Below are 25910 nucleotides of genomic sequence, written 5' to 3' on the forward strand. Positions count from 1 at the left end.
CCGGTACAGTACATTGTCTTACAGGACCTATCTCCCGGAGTTAAGGTGAGTGGTAGGCAAGGTCCAAGGCAGCACCAATTGAACACCACCAGTGGCACGGTGCAGGGTTCAAATAAGCATTGGGAGCCCAATGCGCTTCAATGGGGACCAGTCACTGTAAAAAGAGGCTGCAGGCTATGGCTAGGAAGCCAGTTGGGCTGTACCAACAAGTGGTCTCCGCTCTGGAGATGCTTAGGGACACCTTTGGTCCTCTTCTCCAAGGCCCAGGGGCGATGGGTGCAGGGGTGTCCTTAGGCATCGGGTTTTTCCTTACTGCTGTACTTGCGGTTGAGGGGGTCTGTGTGCAGAGGCTGCAAGCAACATCGGGGAGTCCAGGAGAGATTAAAACATAGAAGACTCTAGACTGGGAGGAGAGGGTGCTGGGGAACCTTGTTGGTACTGGTGACCCACTTTAACTTGGGTCGAAGGCGACGGGTGCAGTGGTGTCTTCGTGTGTTGGGTTTTGGCAGTTCCGGAGGCCTTAAAGTCTGCTCGTTTGGAGATTCTTTAGAACAGGTCCTCTGTTATTGAGAGGATTTGAGTCTTTTTCGAAGTTTTATTTTATTGCCATTAGAGCCCAGTAGCACTGGGCTCTAATGGCAATAAGTCTTAGCAGCAAGGCTGGCAATATGATGTATTTGGTTCAAAATGTGAATAGCGTAAAGGAGGACAGTCCAGACAAGCCATCCAGGCATAGGCTCCAATTCTGCAGGAAAAAGGAACTCTTATGGCAAGCTGCAATTCCCCGTTGACGATTCTCATTAAGGGATGTTTTGAATCTGTATTGGGACAAAAGTGACTACTCTACTTGCAACTGAATGAATAATCAACTTGTAGAGCGCAAACAATGCCTCAAGGGATCAAAGCACTGATAGGGGAAGCCAGGTCAGGGAAAGATTAAAGGGCAAAAAGCCAGGTGTTTAATGATTTATGAAAGATGGGATGTTACTCTAGACAAGAGATTGATATAGGTAGGGTGTTCCAGAGTCTGGATGTGGCCACAGAAAAGGCTGTTCCTCCCCTCTTTGCCTTTCTGAACCGGGGTACTACCAGTTCTTGTTGGCAGAAGGCAGCTGTCTGACAGGGACATGGTGCTGGAACTGGTGTTTTATGCCTTCTGGGCCAAGGTTAAAAAGTGCTTTATGAACAATACATAAGGCCTTAAATAGAATTTGTTTTTCAACAGAAAGCCAATGCAATTTTCGAATGGTAGGGGAGATCGAACGAAATTTCTGAAAATCTAAAATCGGTCTCACTGCAGCATTCAGGACAAGCTGCAACTTATGAATGGATCTCTTGTAAATGTCTAGATAAAGGGCATTGCAATGATCTAATCTGGGCAAGATCAGGGCAACCGCTGTATGCTTCTGCGATGGAAGAGCTAAAGAAGGAAAGATCTTCCTCGGGGTCCGGGTAACTAAAAAACGGGATGATACCGCTCTGTTCACATGAGGGTCGAAAGAAAGCTTTCTTGTCAATTATGACCCCAAGATTCTTTGCTGAAGCAACAGGGTGAGGGCATGATACAAGCATTTCTGGCCACCATGAGTGGGTCCATATATTTGTTGGTGGTGGAAGACCAGAACCTCGTTTTAGTCCCCATTAAGTCGGAGAAAGTTGTTTGCCATCCAGGAGGCAACAGCGTGCTGCACCTGTTAAAATTAGCTGCTGAAGCTTCCAAGTTTTTTGTAATGGACACAATTGTTTGTGTGTCGTCAGCATAAGATAGGGCCTCCAACCCAAAGGCTTGAATCACCTTGGCTAAGGGAGAACCATATATATTGAACAGGGTGGGACGAATATGTGACGTTTTTCTGCAAACAATTACCCCGCATACCATCACCCCGCAATTATTACACTGCAAATACAATTACCCAGCAAATTATAACAACGCAAACTTTTACAACGACTATGCCTTTACCACGCATGCCACTACAACGCAAAGGCATGCATGTTAAAGGTATACTCATTGTAAAAGTTTTAAAGGTAAGTGAGAGTACCCTACACTACCCTACACCCTAATTTAGTACCCCTGCACAATCCGCCCTCGACACAGTCCTTTTCCTACATTTACACTACCCAGCACGACCCCCCTACACTACCATAAACCACTTTTCTAACCCTACACAAACACTACCTTAATACACTACCCCTGCACGACCCTACACTACACAAACACTACAACATTACCCTAAAACACTACCCCCAGCATGACCCTACACTACACAAACACTACAACACTACCCTAAACCCTAAAACACTACCCCCAGCATGACCCTACACTACACACATTACAACACTACCCTAAACCCTAAAACACTACCCCCAGCATGACCCTACACTACACAAACACTACAAAACTACTCTAAACCCTAAAACACTACCCCAGCATGACCCTACACTACACATACACTAAAACACTACCCTAAACTCTAAAACACTACCCCAGCATGACCCTACACTACACAAACACTACCCTAAACCCTAAAACAATACCCCCAGAATGACCTTACACTACACAAACACTACAACACTACCCTAAAACACTACCCCTGCATGACCCTACACTACACAAACACTACAACACTACCCTAAACCCTATAACACTACCCCAGCACAACCCTACACTACACAAACACTACAACACTACACTACAACACCAATACCCCAGCACGATCCCCCACCCCTAAAAATTTAACCCAAACCCACTTACCTCTCTCTCGTCGTGGTTCCACTCTCCTCCTAGTTCCATCTTCATGAATTCTGTTGTTTATTTTCACAACGCATTTACCATACATGCTTTTATAACGTAATTCATTGTAAAGGCATGCGTGGTAAATGCACACGCGTTGTGAAAAAATGCGGAGTGATGGTATGCGGGGTCAAAGACCTCGCGGAGTGTTGGTATGCGGACTCAAAGTCCGCGGAAAAAAAGATTCGGAAAAAACGTAGATTACCGGTGGGAATTAAGGAAAAGCCTTGCGGTACTCCACAGAAAGTAGATATAGGATCAGAATAGAATTTGCCATCTGTACTTTCTGTGACCTGTCTGTGAGGAATGAAGCCAAGTGTTCTAAGGCAGAGTCTGACACCCCGATTTCCTGAAGACGATTAGTCAGCTTTGCCAAGGAGATGGTGTCGAAGGCCGCTGATAGGTCTAACCGCTTCAGCAATGTAGTGTGTCCAGCATCAACTTGCATACGAATGTTGTTTACTGCAGCTGTTAATGCAGTCTCAGATATGTGGCCTGCCCTAAATCCGTTTTGGGGGGAAGGCAACCAAATGCTGTTGCTCAATGTAGGTGCTTAGCTGAGTATTTAGGTCCTTTTCCAAAATCTTGGTGGGAACAGGTAGCAAGGAAATAGGTCAATAATTTTGGCCTCGAATGGGTCCAAGTTGGGTTTCTTGAGACCTGACATCAAGGTTTTCATCTTTGATGGTCGGAAAATAGACATATAGGCTATTTCTCCTTTTCAAGAACCACACAGGTAGAAATAACCTCATAAAGGGGTATGTGTCCTTGAATGGAAAGATAAGAATGTATTCCAAATTATCTTTAATCCATGTACTTCTGAACCAGTAATAGCAATCTACTAATCTGACCCAGGACTTCAGAACATCAAAGCACTTCCACAAGTTTTCAACCACAAAGTGAATGAGCCCAAAGGATACTTTCACTGCTTTAAGCTCCGAGAAGGAAGCCACGTGGTCAAGCAAAATGTAAGGGGCCGTACCTCTTTCTGTGTAGGGTAATCTACAAAAACATTTATATGAGCTCGAGAAAGATATGCTTGTAGAGAATTCCACTGTAGTCTTGACCAAAAAGGGTGGCCGCTTGCATCTGTTGATTTTCGTGCCCGAGATGCTTTATTTTTAAATGGCAGCCTAACCTAGAATAAAATAACTTCTTGTGCTCTCCTGGAGAGCGCCATGGCATTTTCCACCTTTGATCTCAGACAAGCCTTTCATCAGGTTGAACATGCAGAGAAGTCTGTCTCTCCCTGCCTTCCTCTCACATTTACACTATTTCGATACTGTAGGATGCCGTTAGGACAAGCACCCCTAGCATCCATGGTTCAGGGTCTCATGTTTCACTTCTTCTAAAACATGAACAAAAATGTAAAATGCTTCAAAGGTGACATTTTCGTCTTCACCAAAAATGAAGAACAGCATTAAGTTATGTATGAAGTTTGGTCAAGGTTACTGATGAAAGGACTGACTTTGTGTCTGAAAAATGTAAGTTATTCAAACAGGATGTAGAGTACTTAGGACACTCAGTTTCTGCACAAGGTTTAGTAGCAAAATCATTCCTGGTTAAGGATATCCAGAATGTACCACCGCCCACAGACCAAGATTTTCACAGTGTTGCGTGAATACTACTATACATTTATGGAAAGCTTTGCCACTCGCATGTTACCCTTGTGCAAACTTCTAAGAAAAGATGCATCTTTTATGTGGTGAAAAGATCAGCAAATAGTACTGAAAGCTCTAAAGATTAAAATTGGTATTGTTCCAGTTTTGAAATAGCTTTGTATAAAAGACTGCACACCATCCCAGTGGGTGCCAGCTCATATGGCTTAGGAGCAGTTTTGCTCAGAAAACATGGGAGTGAAGAACAGGTAGTAAGTAATACCCTGTGCCTCCAGGACTTTTAGCTTGATGGTGCAGAGATATGCTGTCACAGAGAGGGAACATCTGTCCTGTGTTTGGGGACCCAATCATTCCAATTTTTCATCTGGGTAAAAAAAAGTTCAAGTTTCTCACTGACTGTAAACCTCTTGTCCACATTTTGTTTCCAGCTGAAGGCTTAATGTCCACTCCATGGTTTGCTAGACTGAGTTCTAAACTACAGGCATACTGTTTCAAAGATCATTAGGTCCCTTTCTTCTTGCCACATTGGATATGTGGGATGTCAGCCCTCAAGGCATTGTGTAGGAAAATAGTTGATCAGGTCACAGATTAGCATTATTTTAATAAGGATTTGATAGACTTTGGGTCTTTAGCAAGGGTAAAAGGGCTTTTGTCATTGTTCATTTGGGAAGTGTTGCCAATCCCATTTCATTACAGTAGGCTTATTTCAATTAAATATTTGCACAAATAATGTGGATTCGATAGATCTCCACTATGTTGCTTTGTTACTGAAGAAGAAACTTGTAGTTTTTTTACCTACTCAAGAATATGGTATATATACAAGAACCACCAATTGTAAGTTAGTTGTATTAAATGCAGTTTATTCACAGAGTCCACTAAAACCAAGAATAAACAATTGATATGATGTACTCTAGCTTGTGTATGAGTGGTCATATGAATAAAATGTGAAAAAGTGTATCAAAATAAGAAGAAAAGACGTATGACGATAGTTTCCTGGATTTATTCGTATCGGAGTCCTGGGGAAAGTCTATGGCGTCTTATAGTCTGCGTCCTTTCGACTTCAGATCATTTGGAGGTTTTCCGAGTAGTGGAGAATCTGTAGCAGGAGGGGGGTACAGTGGACCTTCCTACTGTCCAGCGGCCCCCATACCGGTGTGGGCAGTGTAGTCCGACAAGCTGTGGCTGCCATAACACCATTCACTCATCTCAGTCTCCTGTTCCACCACACACCAAATGCACATATAACATATCACTGCACACCACCCACTATGGGGAATGCTTGGACCTCAATTATAGAGGACTACTTTTATTTTACTTGAGAAAGGTGGTGAATCCTAAACCAAACCTGAGTCTGTTTTAGAAGCCTGTGCATCCTGACTACATTCCTCTGCCACCATCTGTCAGACTTCCCTTATCTGGTATGAGGGGACAGTAGCCACTCTAGGCTTCGGGTGGCGGTACCCCCACTGGATGCACTCTAACCACTAGAGCCTCACTGTACTGTCAAACGACATGGCAAAGGCATGGATCACCTCCAGTGGACTGACAGGTTGTCCAGTCAAGGGGTAGACAGTAAAAAGTGAAAGCCTCTGCTCCTGAGAGAGCCTACGGTAAAAAATTAAAGCATATGGACTCTATTAATATTCTAGTTTTATGTTTGCTTGTCTCAAATTCTAATAGAGAAGGTGGGGGAAGGGGTGCCTCGGACTCCAAGCATTATTTTTTTTCCAGATAGGTGATTAACCCCTTCGACGCTCATGACGAGCTCCGCTCGTCATGAGTTACGCCTCTATGAACCAAGGCTGATCTCAATCTTGAAATGACTGACATATTGGACTTAACTGAAAGAGAACCTTCACTGATACATATTTATTCAGTTTTTAAGGGCACCACTTCCTTCTTAAAAGTCGGACTTTAAAATTGTTTTGTGCAGATCTTCTGGCCTTATTTGTTTGCTGAAATTCATTTCCGATTTATTAAATTGTTCTGGCCTATATGCCTTCTATTTAAAGTTTTTAAACAAATAATATGGATTTCATAAAGCAATTCCGCAGCCTCTTTTAAATATCGTAAGTCCACTGTGGCCTTCATTGGTGCCGGCCCTATTTTCCATCTTGTTCATTTATGTGGTCCACTGCTTTAACGTTTGATTGTGAAATGCTTGGGCCTGACTATTTTCCATGACCAGTTGTATAAACATTTGGTTTAGAAATGCTTGTTTGTGGTGTAGTGTGCCTTGTCTGTGGCTCACATTATTCACTGTGTCCCTAGATGGTCTATGGCCTACATTAATAATGCAAGGTGCTGGCAAGCTTGTTCTTGGTGCAGTTGCAAAAACAACAGTTGATGGACAGAATGCAGAACAATGTCATACATTCACCCGAGTACAGAGAGCTGGGCCTAAATACATCGTTTTTTTTGCTCACCACACCACCCAGTTCAGACATGACCATATGCAAATCAGCCTTGACCATGTGCCTCATGGGAACAGTCCAGCCCGAACTGCCAAGCCATGTCTTCCCTGGACTGGAATCAAGCATCCTAGGACCGGTTTCTGGCTATCAGCCGTCTTCAGCCAGGATAGCATGACTCCAGTGGCGTGGAGAGCACGGGACTCACGTCTGAACATACCCATCCAACTCGGGGTGACAAATGCAAAAACAACAGTTGATGGACAGAATGCAGAACAATGTCATACATTCACCCCAGTACAGAGATCTGGGCCTAAATCCATCGTTTTTTTGCTCACCACACCACCCCAGTTCAGACATGGCCATATGCTAATCAGCCTTGCTCACTTAGCCACTGTATTCAAGATAGCCTGACTGATGAGGGTTATGAACCCGAAACCGTTCCCAGGATGCTTGTTTCCAGTCCAGGGAAGACATGGCTTGGCAGTTCGGGCTGGACTGTTCCCATGAGGCACAGGGTCAGCCTGATTTGCATATGGCCATGTCTGAACTGGGGTGGCTGAGTGAGCTAAAGAATGGTGATGGATTAAGCCCAGATCAGTTGACTGGGGGAGAGTGTTTGATTTGCTCAAATGCTATGTCCATCATCCCCTTTTGTATCGCTTTGTTCTTGGTGCAGGGCACACCTTCTCTGGACCCTACCTAGTGACAGCTCGGACTAAAAAGTATTGTCCTTGGTGTGTTAACTTTCTTTGTATTAAAATATAACAGTTTTAGTTTAAGATGCATCACCCTGGAGCAATGTTATCCCTGTCTGTGGCCCACATCAATACCTGCTTGACTCATAGTTGCTTGTTCCTGGTGTAGTATAACTGTCTTTGGCCTACACTTTTGAAGTCTCTGTTATAAGATGTTATTTTCTGATGTAGTCTGCCTTTTCAGTGGCTTACTTTATGAAGTGTCCCCTGTCACCGACCTGATGTATGAGCACTTGGTTTTTATGTTTGATCATGGTGCTGTTCACCTGTTCTGTGGCTTAAGGTGTTGGAGTTCTGCACTAAGTCGTTTGCTCCTTGGGTTACCACAGATTGTCCTGTACCGGGAGGAGGAAGTTCTGGAAAGTGAATGTGACATGGCCTCCGTCCACCACCTTCTGTCGCAGATTCCACAGGACCTGCCCTACGAGACCCTCATCAGCCGAGCAGGAGACCTTTTTGTTCAGTTTCCACCATCAGAACTTGCAAGAGAGGCGGCCCAGCAGCAGCAGGCAGAGAGGTGAGGTTTTTTGTTTTGTTATGCAGCTGTGTTGGAAATAATCGGCACACTGAACCAAGAACAAAGGGACGGATGGCGCAGGGTGAAGGTGGAATCTGCTTTAGTCCCCATTCATAATTCCCCCTTTCTCTTTCTTCATTCTCATCACGAACTTGCCTCCTTTGAAGCTTTTTGTTTTCTCTCAGAAAAGGCACAGGTGATAGCTGGGGGCAGGTAGAATGCTGTCCTTGAATTTCTGTTGAATTCTTTTGACTTTTTTTGTTATTATTTTGAGTTGCACAAACCCTCCTATCGATGCTGGGTAGTTTTGTAATGCAGACCGAGTATTGTTCGCAAGGGCTACATCTCATCTTTTTTCTGCGTTTTCTTTACCGAATTTCAAGTAGGACATTTGGCAATGCTCTTATTGTTTTAACCTTTTTGTGTGTTTGGCATGTGTTCTGTGTTCAAGCATACTATGTATGTAGCTATTTTGATAATTATTCCGTTAAAGATGTCAGGGGCCGTATTACACAAGGTGCCCCGGGGGCGTAGCGGGCGTTTGCGCCCTCTTTGCGCGACACCCAGGCAGTATTACAGAAAGGGCTGCAGACTCTAGTGCTGGTCCTTCTGTAATACAGATAGTGCTAGTGCACAGGGGGCATCCCCTCATTTGCTTGGGGGCGTGCCCCATGCAAATGAGGGAATCCCTTTGCCTCTGCGCCCGTTATATATTGCAGACGCGGGCACAGAGGCAAAGAAGCCCTCAGGAGGTGCACTGACAGTCCTTCACCGGAGAGCAGCCCTCTGGCGGAGGGAAAGGGTATCCCATAGACCGCCTGGACATGCCCTTGCTGCTCTCTGCTGCAAGGGGATCCCTAATCTCCTTTAAAAGTGCAGGCGGGTTGGCGCCTACACTGTAAAAGCAAAGAGCGGCTTTAAAGCAGCTGCTCCTTTTTAGGTCAAGCCTATGCCATTCCGCAGGAATGGATAGGGGAGAATTTTAGAGGCCAAAATAGGTTCTCAAACCGAAGGCCGGATTTTCAACAGTTCACGTGAAGACAAGCACGCGCATTTCCCCACATGAAAGCAATCAGCCTCCCTCCCACAGGATTCCCCAGTTCCCTAATTGCTTTCACGGCCACATCAAAGGGATCCTTTCCTGGCCGCTTTGCCTCAGGCATTTCTCCTCCCCTAATTATTCACTGCCCACGCCGGCTTCACTTTCACGGCCGCCAGGCCGTGTCTCGCATTTCTCCTCCCCCCTCCCCACAGCAATGCAAAGAGCTTGTTTCACCTGAATGCGCTTCCCAGGGAGCAGCGCGGGTGTGCGGCTGCCCTGGGGGCAGCACATTCGCCATAATGTGGTACATTTTCCAGGATTGTGCCCCATGCATAATATGGCCCCAGATGTTTCCTTCTACAACTGGCATGACAATATTCAGTGTCAGTAAGGTCCATTCATGCCAGGCAGTCAGACATTAAGTTTCTGGCTTTTATATCGGAGCAGTGTCATGCAGGTTCACAGGCCGTCTAAGTGTAACTTATCGCAGCAAGCAGGCAGGCAGTGCCATATCGACTCTGTCTAAGCCAAATATATTTTAAACTTAGACTAAGCAAATATTGTTGGTATCTCTGTAGTTGAGCATCTCAACACTTCAGTTTTCAGCATCAGTGCCTCAAAACAGAAATTCTCTCCATTGATACTGACAAAACGGGATGTATTCTGGTGCCTTCTTTACTTAAATGGTAAATTCTCAGGGTATCAACACAAGAAGCACAGGAATATGGATCAGGCTCTGTTATGCTTCACCCAAGTTATTTTCTGTGTACATCACACTGGCATGGCCAGTGGACCATTGACCACTCTGAACTGTTCACTTGTGTGTTACTGATGTGCTACTCCCATTCTACTGGCCCTGTTGCTCCACTGTTCAAAGCCACTTTCCGCATGTCCTGCGATTATCAAGAAGATCCTCACCCAACAACTGAGGGGTGTTGTTAAAGGCATCAATAAATGATAGGGTTTCTGTTTTTCAGTTAAAACCGTTAATAAACCCTTCAAAACACATGCTTCATTTTCTGTGGAAACTGGGTGACATTGAAGTTTGCTGCACTTTTGCCGCTTTGGCATCATGTGTGGTATATCTGCAACACCTATCTCTAAGCACTGTTATATGGTGGATGCTCTCTTTATGCCATGCTCACGGGCTGTGTTCATATGGCCTAGTGACCATCCCAAATGTCCCTATGCCCTCAGGTCCTACTTCCAACTTATTGTCCGTGCCATTTTTGGTAACATGGATCTCGTCTGGAATGAGCTTGATGTTCTGTACACACTGCTGTACTGCATTTGTTGGCAACATATTTAATTGTACTTGTCTTTCTGCACAAGATGGAAAAAACACCAGAACATGGCATGGAAATAAAGCACAACAGTCCAGGGTGAAACCTGTCTTGGGTTGTTTGTGTTTCGGTTCAGGGATGACCTGGCCTGGGAGTTCAGGGAGTGCTCTTCCTTTTGGAGCAGAGTCAAGACTGATTTGCATATGACTGGGCCCAAACTGAGGTGGAATATTGTACAAAATAACGATGGCCTGGGATGAGGCCCGAGTTGGGTATCAGTGGCTGAGATTCAAGCAGTCCGCACATCACTTTTTTGTACTCTTTTTGTTCTAGGACTCTTTTTCACCTTCGATACCTTTGGATAATGACCTTTTGTTATGTCACCTAGCTGCCATGTTGAGGATCTGCGATTCATCCCTACCTTTGTTTAAGAATTTCGTACACGCGCTGGCTCACTGAATTCTGGTAGGCACATTTTGCCTTCCAAAATCAACTCTTTGCTTGTTTCAGATAGGCTGCCACAATTTCACCTTTGCTACTTAAAAATAATATTAATTTCTGTCCACTGGGCAGTTATCGCATACTTTTTCATTCATAGGCTATTTATATTGCTGGCTTTTATTCTTGTCAGCAAACAGATGCATGTAATTTTTGTTTTTCACATCACCATTACCATGTACTCCAACAGAAATCATTGATGTTAGTTACCTAAGGCCACTGAAATTGAGCAGTTTTTGGCCACAGACAAGTTCTTATATTTAGCCATGTGCAACGTAATTCATATTATTTTTACTTAATTGTCTGGTTTCCGCCCCATGTATTTTCTCCGTAAAATGAAACAAAATACAAAAATGCTGCATGCATGCAATAAAAGCCCTTACTATATAAGTATCATCCCCATCTTTTAACTATTGATTTCTGTGGTCAGACTTTAAAGATGAAAGAATCTCTCACCTGATGCTGTTAATATCTATAATGCAGACCCCGACGGATCAAATAACCAATAGAAGTGAAGATAATTGATGTAGGTTGTATGAAAACACAATCCTGTCTCAGCGAATATTGAAAATATTGGGTAGATATAGCTACTTTGTTTTAATCATGCTTTATTGCATCTATAGTTTACTCTCACTAAGGCCAATTTATATTTACATCTGAGCGTCCTAAAAGTAGCAGGTGGTGTATCAGCGTTTTTTTAAAAGGCAAATACTTTCCGTAGAGCCTATCTGGATTTATGAGATCCTTAGACGTTTAACAGCCCTGCAAGGCCTTTAGGTTTATAGAATAATGCATCCAGCAGTCCTATGATGTGAGTAGTAGTTGGTGGAACTCGTGGAGCTTCACTCTGCTGAATTCCGTGGAGTTGCATGAACACTCTGAGATTTCACGGAGTTCCGCAAGTGGGCGGAAACAGCACCGTGCGCTGATTTGTAGCGCCAGACCTAGTCTATGCGCTTCAAAATTGGCCGAGCTGCACCATGCGGCACGCCAGAGTGGGCTGCTTTTTTGCTGCCGCGCTAATCGATTTTGTACTAAAGTGGCAGCTTTCTCCGTGTGAACGGTTTTGAGCAGCCCACGTTGAGAAAATCTTGCCAGATGCTGTTCTAGCGCCCGAAAATTGTACTGGGGACGCCAACTTTCGCTCGCCAACTTACTGTTGGCGAGCCGCGCTTGTGAAAAAACTGTCACTCGGCGGTTCGTGGCGTTTTGGCAGAATTCTATGTTAACAATTGTAACGCAGAGTGTGCATAACTCCACTGGTGGAGCATAATTTACTGCCCACCCGTACATGTGAGCCCAAAATCTCCCAGCTGTACTGCAGGAGAGTGGTACTAAAAGACAGCTGCCTTGCATATAGCCAGAGCGGTTTATTCACAGTATTTTTAGTTAATTTATAACAAAAAAACACACTATTTTCCAAAGAATTTGATCTATTTTGAATCAATTCCTTGGAGTGATTAAATTAGGTAGACAACAAAAGGTGCTACATATTGACCAGTTCATGCCGAATAAATTCAATCAACCCTGGTATATAGCTCGGCCCTGCATTGCTGCATAGAACAGTTCTTAGCCACAGAAGAAAAGAGATGGGTGTCTGTGAAATAACTGTAGCTGTTCCGTGATGTAGCACGCATACCTGCCTGATGTAAATTAGTAGCAGTACCGCGAGAAGGTTGAAGAACGCAAGCTGGGTTTATCCGTTCTACAGAGGGACGGTCTCCGAGCACATTTCAAAGCAATATAGTGCTTTACAAAGTTAATAAGGACAACAATGCACGTCCATTCTCCTCTTATTTATCTTTGTTCGCTTTTCTTTATTTTTTATTTTTTTGTTATTTACACAGGGGCAAATTAAAGGTTCTTGTTTTTTGATATTTTTTCACAAAATAAAATGGCATCTTAGGCAGCTCACAGAAAGTAGAACCTGTGTAGCCCGGATTTGTGCTATCCACTGCCTAATCATGAAAAAGTCATGCGATTTCTTTCATTTGTTGAAATTAAAGAGACTCAGATGGGTGAATTAAAGCCGCTACCAAACAGCTCCCACTACAATGTTGTACTAGGTTCCTAAACTTTTGTTTTTGCAAAAGTCTGTTGTATGTATCTGTAGACTTAATAGGGTAATTTGTCTAATTCTGTCCATGGGTATTTATCTCTGTGCTGCAAGGAAAAGGGAAGCTCCCATATGTATAAGTTAAAAAAAGCATCCTGCTATGCTCATGAGGCAGAAGAACTGTCTTCTGCAAAAGTGGGGGTGAGCTGCCGGCTGTAATGTTATGACGTGCTTGAATATTGCGTTTATTACTTTAAAGTTCTTCAGGAATGGCGAAGGACGCTGCTGCTACAGGCCTGGAAGGGGTGGGGGGTTGGGGCTGCCTACTGTTGGGGGAGGGGTGCCTAGACACACTATGCCTCCAGTAGGCGTCTTTTTGAATGGTAGAAAGTGTGTGGTGGGGCTGCCTTCTATAAGAATAGGCGTAGGGACCTGCGGCTACTGTACTACGGGGTTAGGGCTGGCTGATTAAAGTGATGGGGAGGGAAACAGGTTAGGCTGCCTTCTATGATAGGTGGAGAATGGTTCTCCTTTTTCTGGTATGTGGAAGGTTTTGGCTGTTTGGTTTAGGGTTGAGACTGCCTGGTGTGAATATGGGGCACCACTATCTGCCACGAAGATTGCGCCATTCATTGAGAAATGGATGTGTCCTGTACACAGGAGCTTTCCATTGAATGGAGGGTGGAGTTCTCATTCTGTATGTGGGGGTAATTTGTGTTTGGGAAGGACATATGAGCTAATGTGGGAGAGAGAAGTCATGTTTGGAAAAATGTCATAATTCCTAATGTGTGGAAGGGTAGCTGTTGATCTATGGAAGGTAGTCGTGGTCAGGTGGGGCATACTTTGTGTTGTGAGGGAGGGAAGTCATTACTGTTTGGCGGTGGGGGCGTACTTTGTGATGTGGGTGAGGGTAGTAATTTGTTGGAGGAATGGAAATACTTATTGTTGATCTGTGGAAGGTAGTCTGGGAGGGGCATTCTTTGTGATAGGGCGGGTACTCATTTACTTCATGTGGCAGGAATATGTTTTCATACAATTTACATCGATCATCTTCACTTCTATTGTTTATTTAATCTTTTGGGGGGTCTGCATTATGGATATTAACAGCATCAGAGGAGGGATACTTGCATCTCTAAAGTCTGAATAGAGAAATCAACAGGTAAAAGATGTAGTCTTTTGTGTTTCGGGGTTGGTGCATACTTGCTGATGCGGGGAAAGGTAGCAATTGCTGAGATCAGGAAGGCTGTCATTTGTTTTTGGAGAAGACATAGTTGCTGATGTGGGGGATCGTAGTAATGTTTTAATGTTTGATTGATGGGTATAGATTCTCATGTTGGAGGGTAGTTATTTCTGTTTGGGCAGAATGGCTAGTTTGCGGATGTGTGCCACCTTCTGCGTAATGAGGAACTTTTGATGTGCCAGGGTTGGGGGGTGGCTGAGTATTTAGTTTGGCCCATCTCCTTCTAACATTCCTGTTCCTCCTTCATATTTTCTCCTCCACTCCCTGCAGGACAGCGGCTTCCACCTTTAAAGACTTTGAACTGGCTTCAGTCCAGCAACACCCAGATACTGTTCTGCGTAGGCGTTTCAAAGAACTGCTTCCAACAGACAACCATGCCAAGACTGTCATGACCAAACCGAAGAGCGCCCGCTTGGTGAAGCTGGCAGTGATGGGCCTCACAGTAGCACTAGGGGCAGCTGCCCTTGCTGTAATGAAGACTGCTTTGGGCTGGGCTCCTAAGTTTGAACTTCAGCTGTTCCCATGAGGAAATGTACTTTCACTTTGTATTAACCCACAGTGACCCAGGACAAAGCTCTGGTGTCATTTTTATCTCTGAAACCTGTGTGATGGAGTCCTGCTGACAGCTATCGCCTTGAAACTATGCACAATGACCGGATCTTATATGGCACAGGAGTTTTCCAACCTCTTATACTTGAAGTTGCCTAATTATGCATTGAGAGCTATGGGCCAGGTGGTCTTAAGTATTTCAACAAAAGTGTGACTTCTCCCCAGACACTCCACATTTGTGTTAGCTCCTTATCAGTAGAGGGGCTGCAGTACACAATTCACAATGTGTCCTTTTACAATGTGCCACCTCGTTTCTTCTGCCACTTTATAACTCAGTATTCCAGCACCTTCACCTGCTGATTTTTGCACCTTAAACTAAAAGCTTTACATGTTCAGAGGAAGCGGAATTCTTTCCTCATTTCAGAAGCGGTACACTAAACAAAGCCACACTGCCGTGTCTACAAGGCTCTTCCTGTGCTTCCATTCCAGCCCTTGCTCCTTCCCTGCCAAATCTCTTCACCTCCCCCACCAAATCTCCCCTCCTTCCCCACCAAATCACTCCTCCTTCCCTTTGTATAAATGTAAATAACTTCTTGCACAGAGCCCAAGGATGGAATCAATAAAAGGCCTGGTGATCTTGCTGGGGACGTGTTGTCTTCGTTGGTTTCACATGATCCTATTGAGAATTCTGCTTCATCTTTGCTCCCTGATGTGTGTTTCTTAAATGTTCACCTGAAATGAGTGCATGCCTACTAGAATTGTTTCATTCTCTGAAAGGCTCTTGTTGGATTTACAATTATGCATTTTTGCTTAAAAAACACAACTTTTGTGAATTTGAACATTTAAAATTGGAGGGCAAACAGTAGTGTTGTAGAATTTGTGTTTTGCCACAAAGTAGTGTTAGACCACACATATTCATTTGTTGTTGTGGTTCTGAACTAAATTCAGAGTTCTTTGTCACAGCACCTTCACTGATATTCATGTAGACTGTACAGTACTGACTGTTTGACGCATACTTAAAACATTTACAAGATAAATACGTGCTTCCCTGTAGGTAAAGGTTTTTGTATGGGCACCCAAGTAAACCTTTAAAAAGATCCTTTAAAAGTATGATCCTCTGAAGTCAATACTTCTATTAAAATGGAATATCATATATGGAGAGGTAGTACAGCTGTACAGATAAAAAAAACTGTACTGCACTTTTACGCCACTCTGGCTTATTTTCCATTTCCAGAGGACACTACATTGGCAATTGATGGCCAGTCATTTTTCTGCACTATACAGCTGGAATCACTGAACATTTAGGTTTAAGTTTGTTCAGTTTAAATTCCACATCATTTGACATCTTTGATTGTAGGCCTTGTATTTTGTTGTTGTTATAGGTCTTCAGTTTGTTTGAAATTTGAGAGGTCCACATTGGTATTCATCTTGTGCCTCATTGGCAAATGTTCAGTTTAGAGTTAGAAAGGCACAAGGAATTTGGCTCAGAGGTAGGAAACATCCCAGAAGAATCTCCTCCTGGTCTGCTACTTTCAGTAGGGTTCCTACAACTTTCTCCACAATACTGTTTGTGACTATATTTCACTCTCTAGGAAATGTCAAAGAAGAGGAGAACACAGATTGCCATGTTCCTGCTGTTGCAGATAAACTTCAAAGGGTATGACATCCAAGTCATCACCACTAAAACCTTCAACAAAAAAGACACTCCCATTTGTTTAACATTGAAACACTATATGTTGTGGTCTTCACTGTCTAGGAAAACTCCCTTCCTTGATCATTCTTAAGAGCAAGTTCCGATGGGAGAGGATATATCTATACCTACTTCGCAGAGTACGCCACCCGAGAGTAAGATAACTGTCACGCATGAAATGCCTAGAAAAAAGAGGTACAGTCCAGTCCGACTAACACCAATAGAACAGACACTGTACCGAGAACATGACAAACTCCTTGAAAGTAGGCAGTATAGTGGACATTATGAATGTCTTACTCTTCTACTTCTCATAGGAGAAAACAGTCCAGAATATCCTCAGTGGCTGATATAATCTTTCATATGGCACTGCCAAAAGAAGTGATGAAAGAAAACATTATGTTCATTGTCCCTGAAACCGAATCCTCGATCATACTTCAGATCTTTAAATATAGAGGTCCTGCAAGGCCTCTAATGCATTCGGTCCTCTGTTTGATTGAGCCAAGCATGGATCCAAGACTAATTGACTCTAGCTGCCCCCCAAACGCACACACAGTTCACACCACTTCGCCACACCTCACAGACCCCATTCCCTGCAGCTCAACGCACAAACGGCCCCTGCTACACAGCCTCTTGTCCATCCTCCGCTGCTACCCCCTAATGCACACACAGCTCATACCACTTCGCCACACATCACAGACCCCATTCACTGCAGCTCAACACACGATCTGACCCTGCTACACAACATCTCGTTGCACTTTTTATATGCGCAATGTTGAAAGAAATTACGGATGTCAATATCTTTAAAACATTTTTTTTAATTACCTTCGACCATGCGCCACTATACCTACAAATTAAGCACAATAAAGATTTGTTCCACACCAAAAAGCTTACTGCTTTGGACTTTAAAGCTATTTTTAATTCTTTTTTTTCAAATCTGGAATTTTTAAAAAGGATGAAAGTTATTTAGAAGCCTTAACATTTACATCAAACACTAACACTACAAAAGCCAACGGAAAGTCTGCAATTGTGTGAAACATCACTTTTTTTTTCTCCGTTTGGGGACAAAACTACAACAGGATACTTCAGTGCTTTAAGCAGCGTCGTAAAGATTCTAATCTGTTGTCGGGCAGCATCTGTGAAATGCAAATCCAAGCTGCATGAAGTGAATCTCGTGTTCAAAAAAACCAAAAAACAAGGGAACCAACTGCTGAAGTAATGTCTAAAACACAAATGCCCCATCGCACACGATAACATGGGCGTCAAATGGTATTAGTTTGTCTGCGTGAAGGCAAATCTGTTTCTTTTTTATTTCAAAAAAGGAAACTGAATCTTGTTTACAAAATGAAGAAACAACGGAAACACATTTTAGAAGAAAATTAAATACATCCACCAGGGACATTAAAAGACTGCCTTTTATTTACAATAATGACTAGCAGGATTGTTGACCCTAAAATTCAGAGGGTTAGTGCGCATGATGCAACACTAAGGCAAACATGTAATTCACCCTGCGCAAATTTGAACATGCTGTTAAACACAGGGAACACATTTGATTAAAAATCACCAAATACATCACCCACGGAAATTAAAACATTAGCTTACTTTAGAATACTGTAGTACAGGAAGCTTGACCCTATAAGCCCCAGTGTTACTGCTTCCAATGCACCACTAATGCATACATGTAATTAGCCAATGGCAAATATGTACATTCTGTAAATAGGGTACGCTGCAATACTTTTTGTATGGACTTACTAACATAGCCTACAACACCAACAAGACCTATTACGTCCTCGAATAAAGGATGTCAAAAAAGAAAGTATTCAAATGATATAAAAAGATTACATAGGTCTCTTTTAGCTTCTAAAACAATGCTACACAACATTAATACATTTGATGTGTGCAATATTAAAGGAGAATAACTGATCACTTATAGGCATCTTCACAACACTCATGGACAACACAAGACTACTCAGAGGCATCAACACACCACTCAGGGAAAGCACAACAACACTCAGAGGCAGCAGCACACTACTCATGGACATCACTACAGCAGTCAGGGACACCACCGGGGAACTTAAAGGAAACACCACCACAGCACGCAGAGACACCACCACAACACTCAAGGACATTTCAACAGCAGAGAAGGACTACACTACAGCACTGTGGGACACCACCACAGAACTCAATAACACTACTACAGCTCTCAGGGACACCAATACAACACTCATGCACGCCACTACATCACTCTGGGAACCCACCACATCAAACATGTATAAAAGAACACTACTCATGTACACCAACACACCACTCAGGGATACCAGCACAAAGCAACATGACACACTACCACCCATCATTTAGAGACAACACCACACCTCATTCTTGGACACCAACACACCTTAGTGAGGGACATAACCACACATCACTCAGGGACAACACCACATCACTATGTGACACCACTCAGGGACAATTACATATCACTCATGGAGCCCACCACATCAATCAGGTACAACAACACATCACTCAGGGATCACACAACATCACTTTAGTGACACCACTACATCACTCACGGACACCACAACAGCACTCTGGGACTACACCACATCACTCTGGGACAGCAAGACAGCATTGAGGGACACCACAACATCACTCAAAGAGACCAGCACAGTACTTAGGGACACTCACACAACATCAATCAGGGACAACACCACATCACTCTGGGACCCCAACACATCACTCTAGTGACAACAACACATCACTCACGCACACCACAACATCTCTCTGGAACAACAGCACATCACTCTGGGACAGCAAGACAAAACTGAGGGACACGACCACATCACTCAAAAACAGCAACACAGTACTCAGGGACACTAATAACATAACTCACAGACACCAGAACCTCACAAAGCCTCCTAAAACACACACAACACAATGTTACATACTCAAACGCACAACACATAGACACACACTGCTTTTCAAACTCACACCCACCACACACAATGACCCCTATTACACAGACCACACACACACACACACTGTGACACCCTCACAAGAAACTACACACTGTCCCCCTTGCACACACACCACAGAAACACGTCAACTCACAAACACACAATAGCCCACACTCTCACACAAAGAAAAACAAATCACACACAACACATACTGTTGACTCACAAAAAGTACAATCACTCTCACACACCACACATTGATTTACACTGTCACACAAACACACACAGCAATCACACACACAGGGACTACGTCAATCAATACGAAAAACATAATATGCAGAAAAAGAACACTGACACACTCTCACCTACATATGTGTAAACATCTCTCCTAGGCAATAACAACAATATACAAGCAATACTTTGTGGAGGACTCAGGAAGGAACAAAGAACTATAGAAAGATTAAAAAAGGGAAGTGTATTGTTTTATTCGGTGTCACAAAACTATATAATAAAATTCAGTAAAACTGAACGGTACATCAATACATCATAATAATCAACAACAATCAGTTGGTCCTTATGACAGAAAACATAACAAATGAATTAAAAATATCCTTCGTAACAAAAACAGCAGTAAATATCGACGTGCGTTTCGGCGTTACACGCCTTCTTCAGGAATTTACCACCAATGACTTTTTAAAATTTCTCGTGAACATCGACGAATGTTGCAGTCTGACGTCATACTTCCGCGTATGACGTCAGACGCCAACATTCTTCGACGAAGCCGAAGGGAAAAAGATACATGACTCGATACAATCAATATCCGTACTGCATCCAGGCATAAGCTCTCTAATATTTCCTGGATCCCTTCGGCCACTTTCAACAATTCCGTATCAGCCATACACAGTACAACAAAGAAGGCTGTTTTTAAATGAAACAAACTGTTCATATATCGTAATCCTTGTTCCAGACACCTTAAAAAGGGACTAGGTCTATAAGCTTAATCGAAAATGTTATCATTTTATAAGAATCATTGCAACACCATCCAAGTCTTGCATGTTCACGAGAAATTTTAAAAAGTCATTGGTGGTAAACAGCACGAAATTTACATACACATCAAAATAAAAAGATATACAAACATAGATTGAATAATAACTGAAATAACAGAGAAGGGTTGAAACAATATAAAAGATTCACGCACATATACAAAATACTACACAATTACACAAAAAAACACACACTATGTTCTAATTATTAACACAATTAGTAACCAAAACCAAAAAATAAACAAATTAGATCTGAACAATAGGATACAATGCATTACATACATAAAGAGCCGACATTTCAAAAGAAACATGCTTCGTTGCAAGACAAACACACTACTATGCAAATAAAACAATAGGAAACAACAAATCAACAAATACATTACACTACACAAACACAAAACAAAAAAACTTACCTGTTGAACGATGCACTGAACGGACAACAAAGCCGACACTCCTTACACAGGACGCGCTTTCACCATTATGGGGATTTCCAAATAGACGCGCGTAAATTGTTACGCAACGCGAGAGGATTTTGAAATATCATTGGCTGACGGGGACGTCAATCAAAATAGCACGTGATTCCCCCCAAAAAACTAGAACGAAACACTTAGATACGTTAATATTGTTATGGGACATTCACACATCCGCTATTTAACATTTCCCCCCCCCCCCCAAAAAAAACACAACAAAGATACACAACCAACTACACACACACTGAAAACAACACACACGCACACACAACACAGAAACAACTACACAACATAGAAACACACACACACACACACAACTGAAAAACACACACAGACACACACAACCACACACACACACACAATCACCCCAAAAAAACAAGCCTCACACACACACACACACAACGTCAACACACACACAAAAAAAACACACACACCACGCACACACAACCCCACCAATCCAAAACCACACACAAAAAACCCCAAATAGACACAAAATACAACACACAAGACCACAGACACACACACGCACAATACACCACACACACGAACAAATAACAAAAAACACACACAAAACACAAACGAAAAATTACAACACACCAAAGGACAACACACAACAAAAAAAAGCACACACATCAAACACAAGACCAACAGCAGCACACACAAAAAAATGACGCAAACAGAAAAAACAAAAGAAATTATGAAAAACAACACACACACACACACACAGTAGGAAATACAATTAAACACAGGAAATCAACAATCAAAATACACCAGCCAAATCAATCTACACACTACATAAAAACACTCTGACTCAAACAGACAACTCAACGCTCACACTCAAAAAAACAAATCCAGCAGCCAAATCCAACGTCCAAATACACACTCATAATCAAACATACAACTCCAGACTCCAACAGCACCCTCCAAATCCACCCGACAACTCCAAACTCCAACTACACCCTCCAACTCAACCATCCAAAAACTCCCTCGAAATTCACCTACAAACTCTACTTTCCAACTCCACCCTCCAAATCAACACTCCAACTCAACCCTACAACTACACCCTCCAACAACAACATACAACTACACCCTCCAACTCCACACTCCAAATCCATCACGCCAAGTCCACCCTCCAAATCCAGCCTACAAATCAAGCCTCCAAGTCCACCCTCCAAATTCACCCACCTACTCCACCCTCCTACTCCACCCTCCAACTCCACCCTCCAAATCCACTCTCCAAGTCCACCCTCCAAATCAACACTACAAATCAACCCACAAACTCCAAAATCCAAATCCACCCTCAAAAACAACACTCCAAAACAAAAGCCAAATCAATCTTCCAAATCAAAACTCCATATCCAAAATGCAAATCAAAACTCCAAAACCACCCTTCAAGTACATCATCCAACTAGAAATAATTGTTGGTTGTAATATCAATTCAAGTACGTCACATAAATACAAAGCACATTGCATTACAAATACTATAGGTCTATTACACCGCATCATTCTCTAACTCCCTGTTCTCTTTTGCTGTGCTGATCTGCTGCTCTCTTCCACATCACCTCCTTCTCTAACTCCATGTTCTCTTCTATTCTACTGTGCCGCTCTGCTGTTCTCTTCCACCCACATGCTTTTTTAACTACCTGTTCTGTTCTGTTCTCCCATCATGATCTGCTGATCTCTTCAACACCGCAACATTATCCAAACGACTGTTCTCTTCTCCCGTGCTGATCTGCTGTTCCCTTAAACAGCCTACTTCTCTAACTCCAAGTTCTCTTCGCATTTGCTGATCTGCTGCTCTCTTCCACCTGCCTCATTCTTTAACTCCCTGTCCGGTTGGCCCATCCTGATTGCTGCTCTCTACCAACCCGCACCCTTCTCCAAAACACTGTTCTCTTCTCCCGTGCTGATCTGCTGTTCCATTCCACCGCCAACTTGTCTAACTCTCTGTTCTCTTCTACTGTGCTGAACTGTTGATCTCTGCAACACGCATCCTTCTTTAACTACCTGTTCTCTTATAATATGCTGATCTTCTGCTCTCTTCCAAATACATCCTTCTGTAAACGCACTCACATACATACAACCATGCACACACACACACAACACACATACAATGACACACACACACAACCACACACATCTATCTATCGCCCTCACTCTATCTATCGCCCTCTATCTATCTATCACCCTCTATCTATCTATCGCACTCACTCTATCTATCGTACTCACTTTATCTATCTATCGCATCACCATAGCATCACTCAGCACCACCACAGCATCACTCAGGGGCACCACAACATCACTATGCGCTACCACAGCATCACTGAACGCCACAGCATCACTCGTCGCCACCACATCATCACTCAGCGCCACCACATCATCACTCAGCGCCACCACAGCATCAATCTGGTTCAAATATGTTCTCTCAATGGTTCAAGCTTTATTACAAATGTCACAAAAAGAGGTTAATATTTCACTTCTGTTCTTGGATTTTCGTCACAATAAAATACACTGAACATAATCTTCACTAAAGTTATTTACAAAATTTTAAGCTACTGCCATTATAAATTATAATAACTTTTATTTAAGTATTAATTATTTAAAAAAATTAAATACCATTGTTATTTGCAAAATCAATACATGTAAGTCACGTAAATACAACACATATTGCATTACAAATGCTATAGGTGTCACATTTGCGAAAGTTATAACTATTGGCATTGTAAATTACAAAGCTATTAATTTCGCTATTTTCAAAACCAACACATAAATAAAAAAATTTTAATTTACAGTACAAATAGCTCAAACTTTCCTAATGCGAGACCTATTGCATTGCAAATGCTTGTTCAGGTGGTGACTGGCTCCTGGTGCCATATTGGAAAGGCTGTTCAACATTATAAATTGTCTTGTGTGTTAACTTTTACCCGCTTCTTTTAGTTTGTGTTTATTTACTATTACTATTCGTCCGCAGGGTAGCCTGTGGTAGGATAGAGGAGTTGTTGGACCGCAGTTTAGATTTTAATTGACCTCCTTTTCCGACTCTCGCTAAGTAGCACTGATCCACCATGCCCCCTGACATGCTCCCTGGATAATCGGCTACAAAGTGGGGTTCACTTTGTGTCTGCTGAGCGGACACGCTGCTGGTGCACCAAAGGCAAGCCCGTCAGTGCCCTGACCACACCTAGCACCAGACACCCTGCTCGTTTTCAGTCCTTTCCGCCTCCCCTTGTTAAGTTATTCCAGGGAATCACTTTTAGCACTTAACACATCAAGTAAAAACCCTTGATGCATTATTCTTGAACCTCACTGCATCCTAGACACCTTGAAATGCCAAGAATGCAGCTTCAATCAATTATTCAATCATATCATTTGTACAGCACACTACTCACCTGTGAGGGTCTCAAGGCGCTGGGGTGGGGAATGCTGCTACTACTCGAAAAGCCAGGTTTTGAGGAGCTTTCTGAAGGTAAGCAGGTCTTGGGTCTGCCATAGGTGGATGGGGAGGGTGTTCCAGGTCTTGGCGGCAAGGTGGTAGAACGATCTGCCACCGGAGGTCGCTCTTCGGAAGCGGGTGACTGTGGCGAGGGCGAGGTCGGCGGAGCTGACGGGTGGGGGTGTAGAAGCTGAGTCGTCTGTTGAGGTTCGTTGGTCCGGTGTTGTGGAGTGCCTTGTGTGTGTGGGTGAGGAGCTGGAAGGTTATCCTCTTGTTGACCGGGAGCCAGTGCAGGTCTCTCAGGTGGGGTGTTATGTGGCTGCGGCGAGGGATGTCGAGGATCAGGCGTGCAGAGGCGTTCTGGATGCATTGGAGCCGTCTCAGGAGTTTGGCTGAGGCTCCTGCGTAGAGGGCGTTTCTGTAGTCCAACCTGCTGCTGACGAGGGCCTGGGTGACCGTTCTTCTCGTTTCAGTGGGGATCCACTTGTAGATCCTGCGGAGCATGCGGAGGGTGTTGAAACAGGAGGAGGAGATGGCCTTGACCTGTTTAGTCATGGAGAGGGTGGAGTCGAGGATGCCCCTAGGTTGCGTGCGTGGTCGGTGGGTGTTGGAGCAGTTCCCAGTGCGGTCGGCCACCAGGAGTCGTACCAGGCCGAAAGGGGTGGATCCGAGGATGAGGACCTCCGTTTTGTCCTAGTTCAGCTTCAGTCGGCTGTTCCTCATCCATTCAGCGACGGCCTTCATTCCTTTGTGAAGGTTGGTTTTGGCGGTGTGGGGGTCCTTGGTGAGGGAGAGGATCAGCTGGGTGTCATCGGCGTAGGAGATGATGTTGAGGTCGTGCTGACAGGCAACGTGGGCGAGTGGTGCCATGTAGATGTTAAACAGAGTTGGGCTGAGGGATGAGCCCTGGGGTTACGCCGCAGATGATCTCGGTGGCTTCGGAGTGGGAAAGCGGACGCTCTGTGTTCTGCCAGAGAGAAAGGAGGTGGTCCAGTCCAGGGCCTTCTCTTGGATCCCGGCGTTCTGGAGGCGTGTTCGTAGTGTATGGTGGCCGACCGTGTTGAAGGCGGCTGACAGGTCCAGGAGGATGAGGGCTGCTGTTTCTCCGTTGTCCAGCAGGGACGTGATATCATCGGTGGCGGCGATGAGGGCAGTCTCGGTGCTGTGGTTGCTGCGGAACCCGGATTGGGAAGGGTCCAGGATGTTGTTCTCCTCGAGGTAGCGGGTCAGTTGTTCGATGACCTTTGCAGGGAGATGGGACGGAAGTTCTTGAGGTTCTTGGGGTTCGCCTTCGGTTTCTTGAGTAAGGCGTTGATCTCGGCGTGCTTCTAGCTCTCTGGGAAGGTTGCTGTCTCGAAGGAGGTGTTGATGACTTTCCGGAGATGGGGTGCGATGGATGTGCTGGCTTTGTTGAAGATGTGGTATGGGCATGGGTCTGATGGAGATCCAGAGTGGATGATGTTCATGATCTTGATGGTGTCATCGTCATTGATGTTGGTCCAGGAGAGCAGGCAGTTGGTGCGGATGGTGGCCGTGGGGGTGTAGGTCTCAGTGGTTGTCTGGGC

General features: G+C 43.8%; 1 protein-coding gene across 1 annotated transcript in view; it reads left to right on the forward strand.

Moving 5' to 3' along the window:
* The window catches only part of TBC1D20 (TBC1 domain family member 20), a 90203-nt gene extending 74792 nt beyond the window's left edge, over positions 1–15411 (forward strand). Inside the window, exons 7-8 of the mRNA XM_078651728.1 lie at positions 7909–8096; positions 14486–15411. Of these exons, the coding sequence (XP_078507854.1) occupies positions 7909–8096; positions 14486–14741 (444 nt within the window). The 3' untranslated portion in view covers positions 14742–15411. The remainder of the gene's footprint in view (positions 1–7908; positions 8097–14485) is intronic.
* The last annotated feature ends 10499 nt before the right edge of the window (positions 15412–25910 follow it).

Source organism: Lissotriton helveticus, chromosome 7, assembly GCF_964261635.1.
Source record: "Lissotriton helveticus chromosome 7, aLisHel1.1, whole genome shotgun sequence".
NCBI lineage: Eukaryota > Metazoa > Chordata > Amphibia > Caudata > Salamandridae > Lissotriton > Lissotriton helveticus.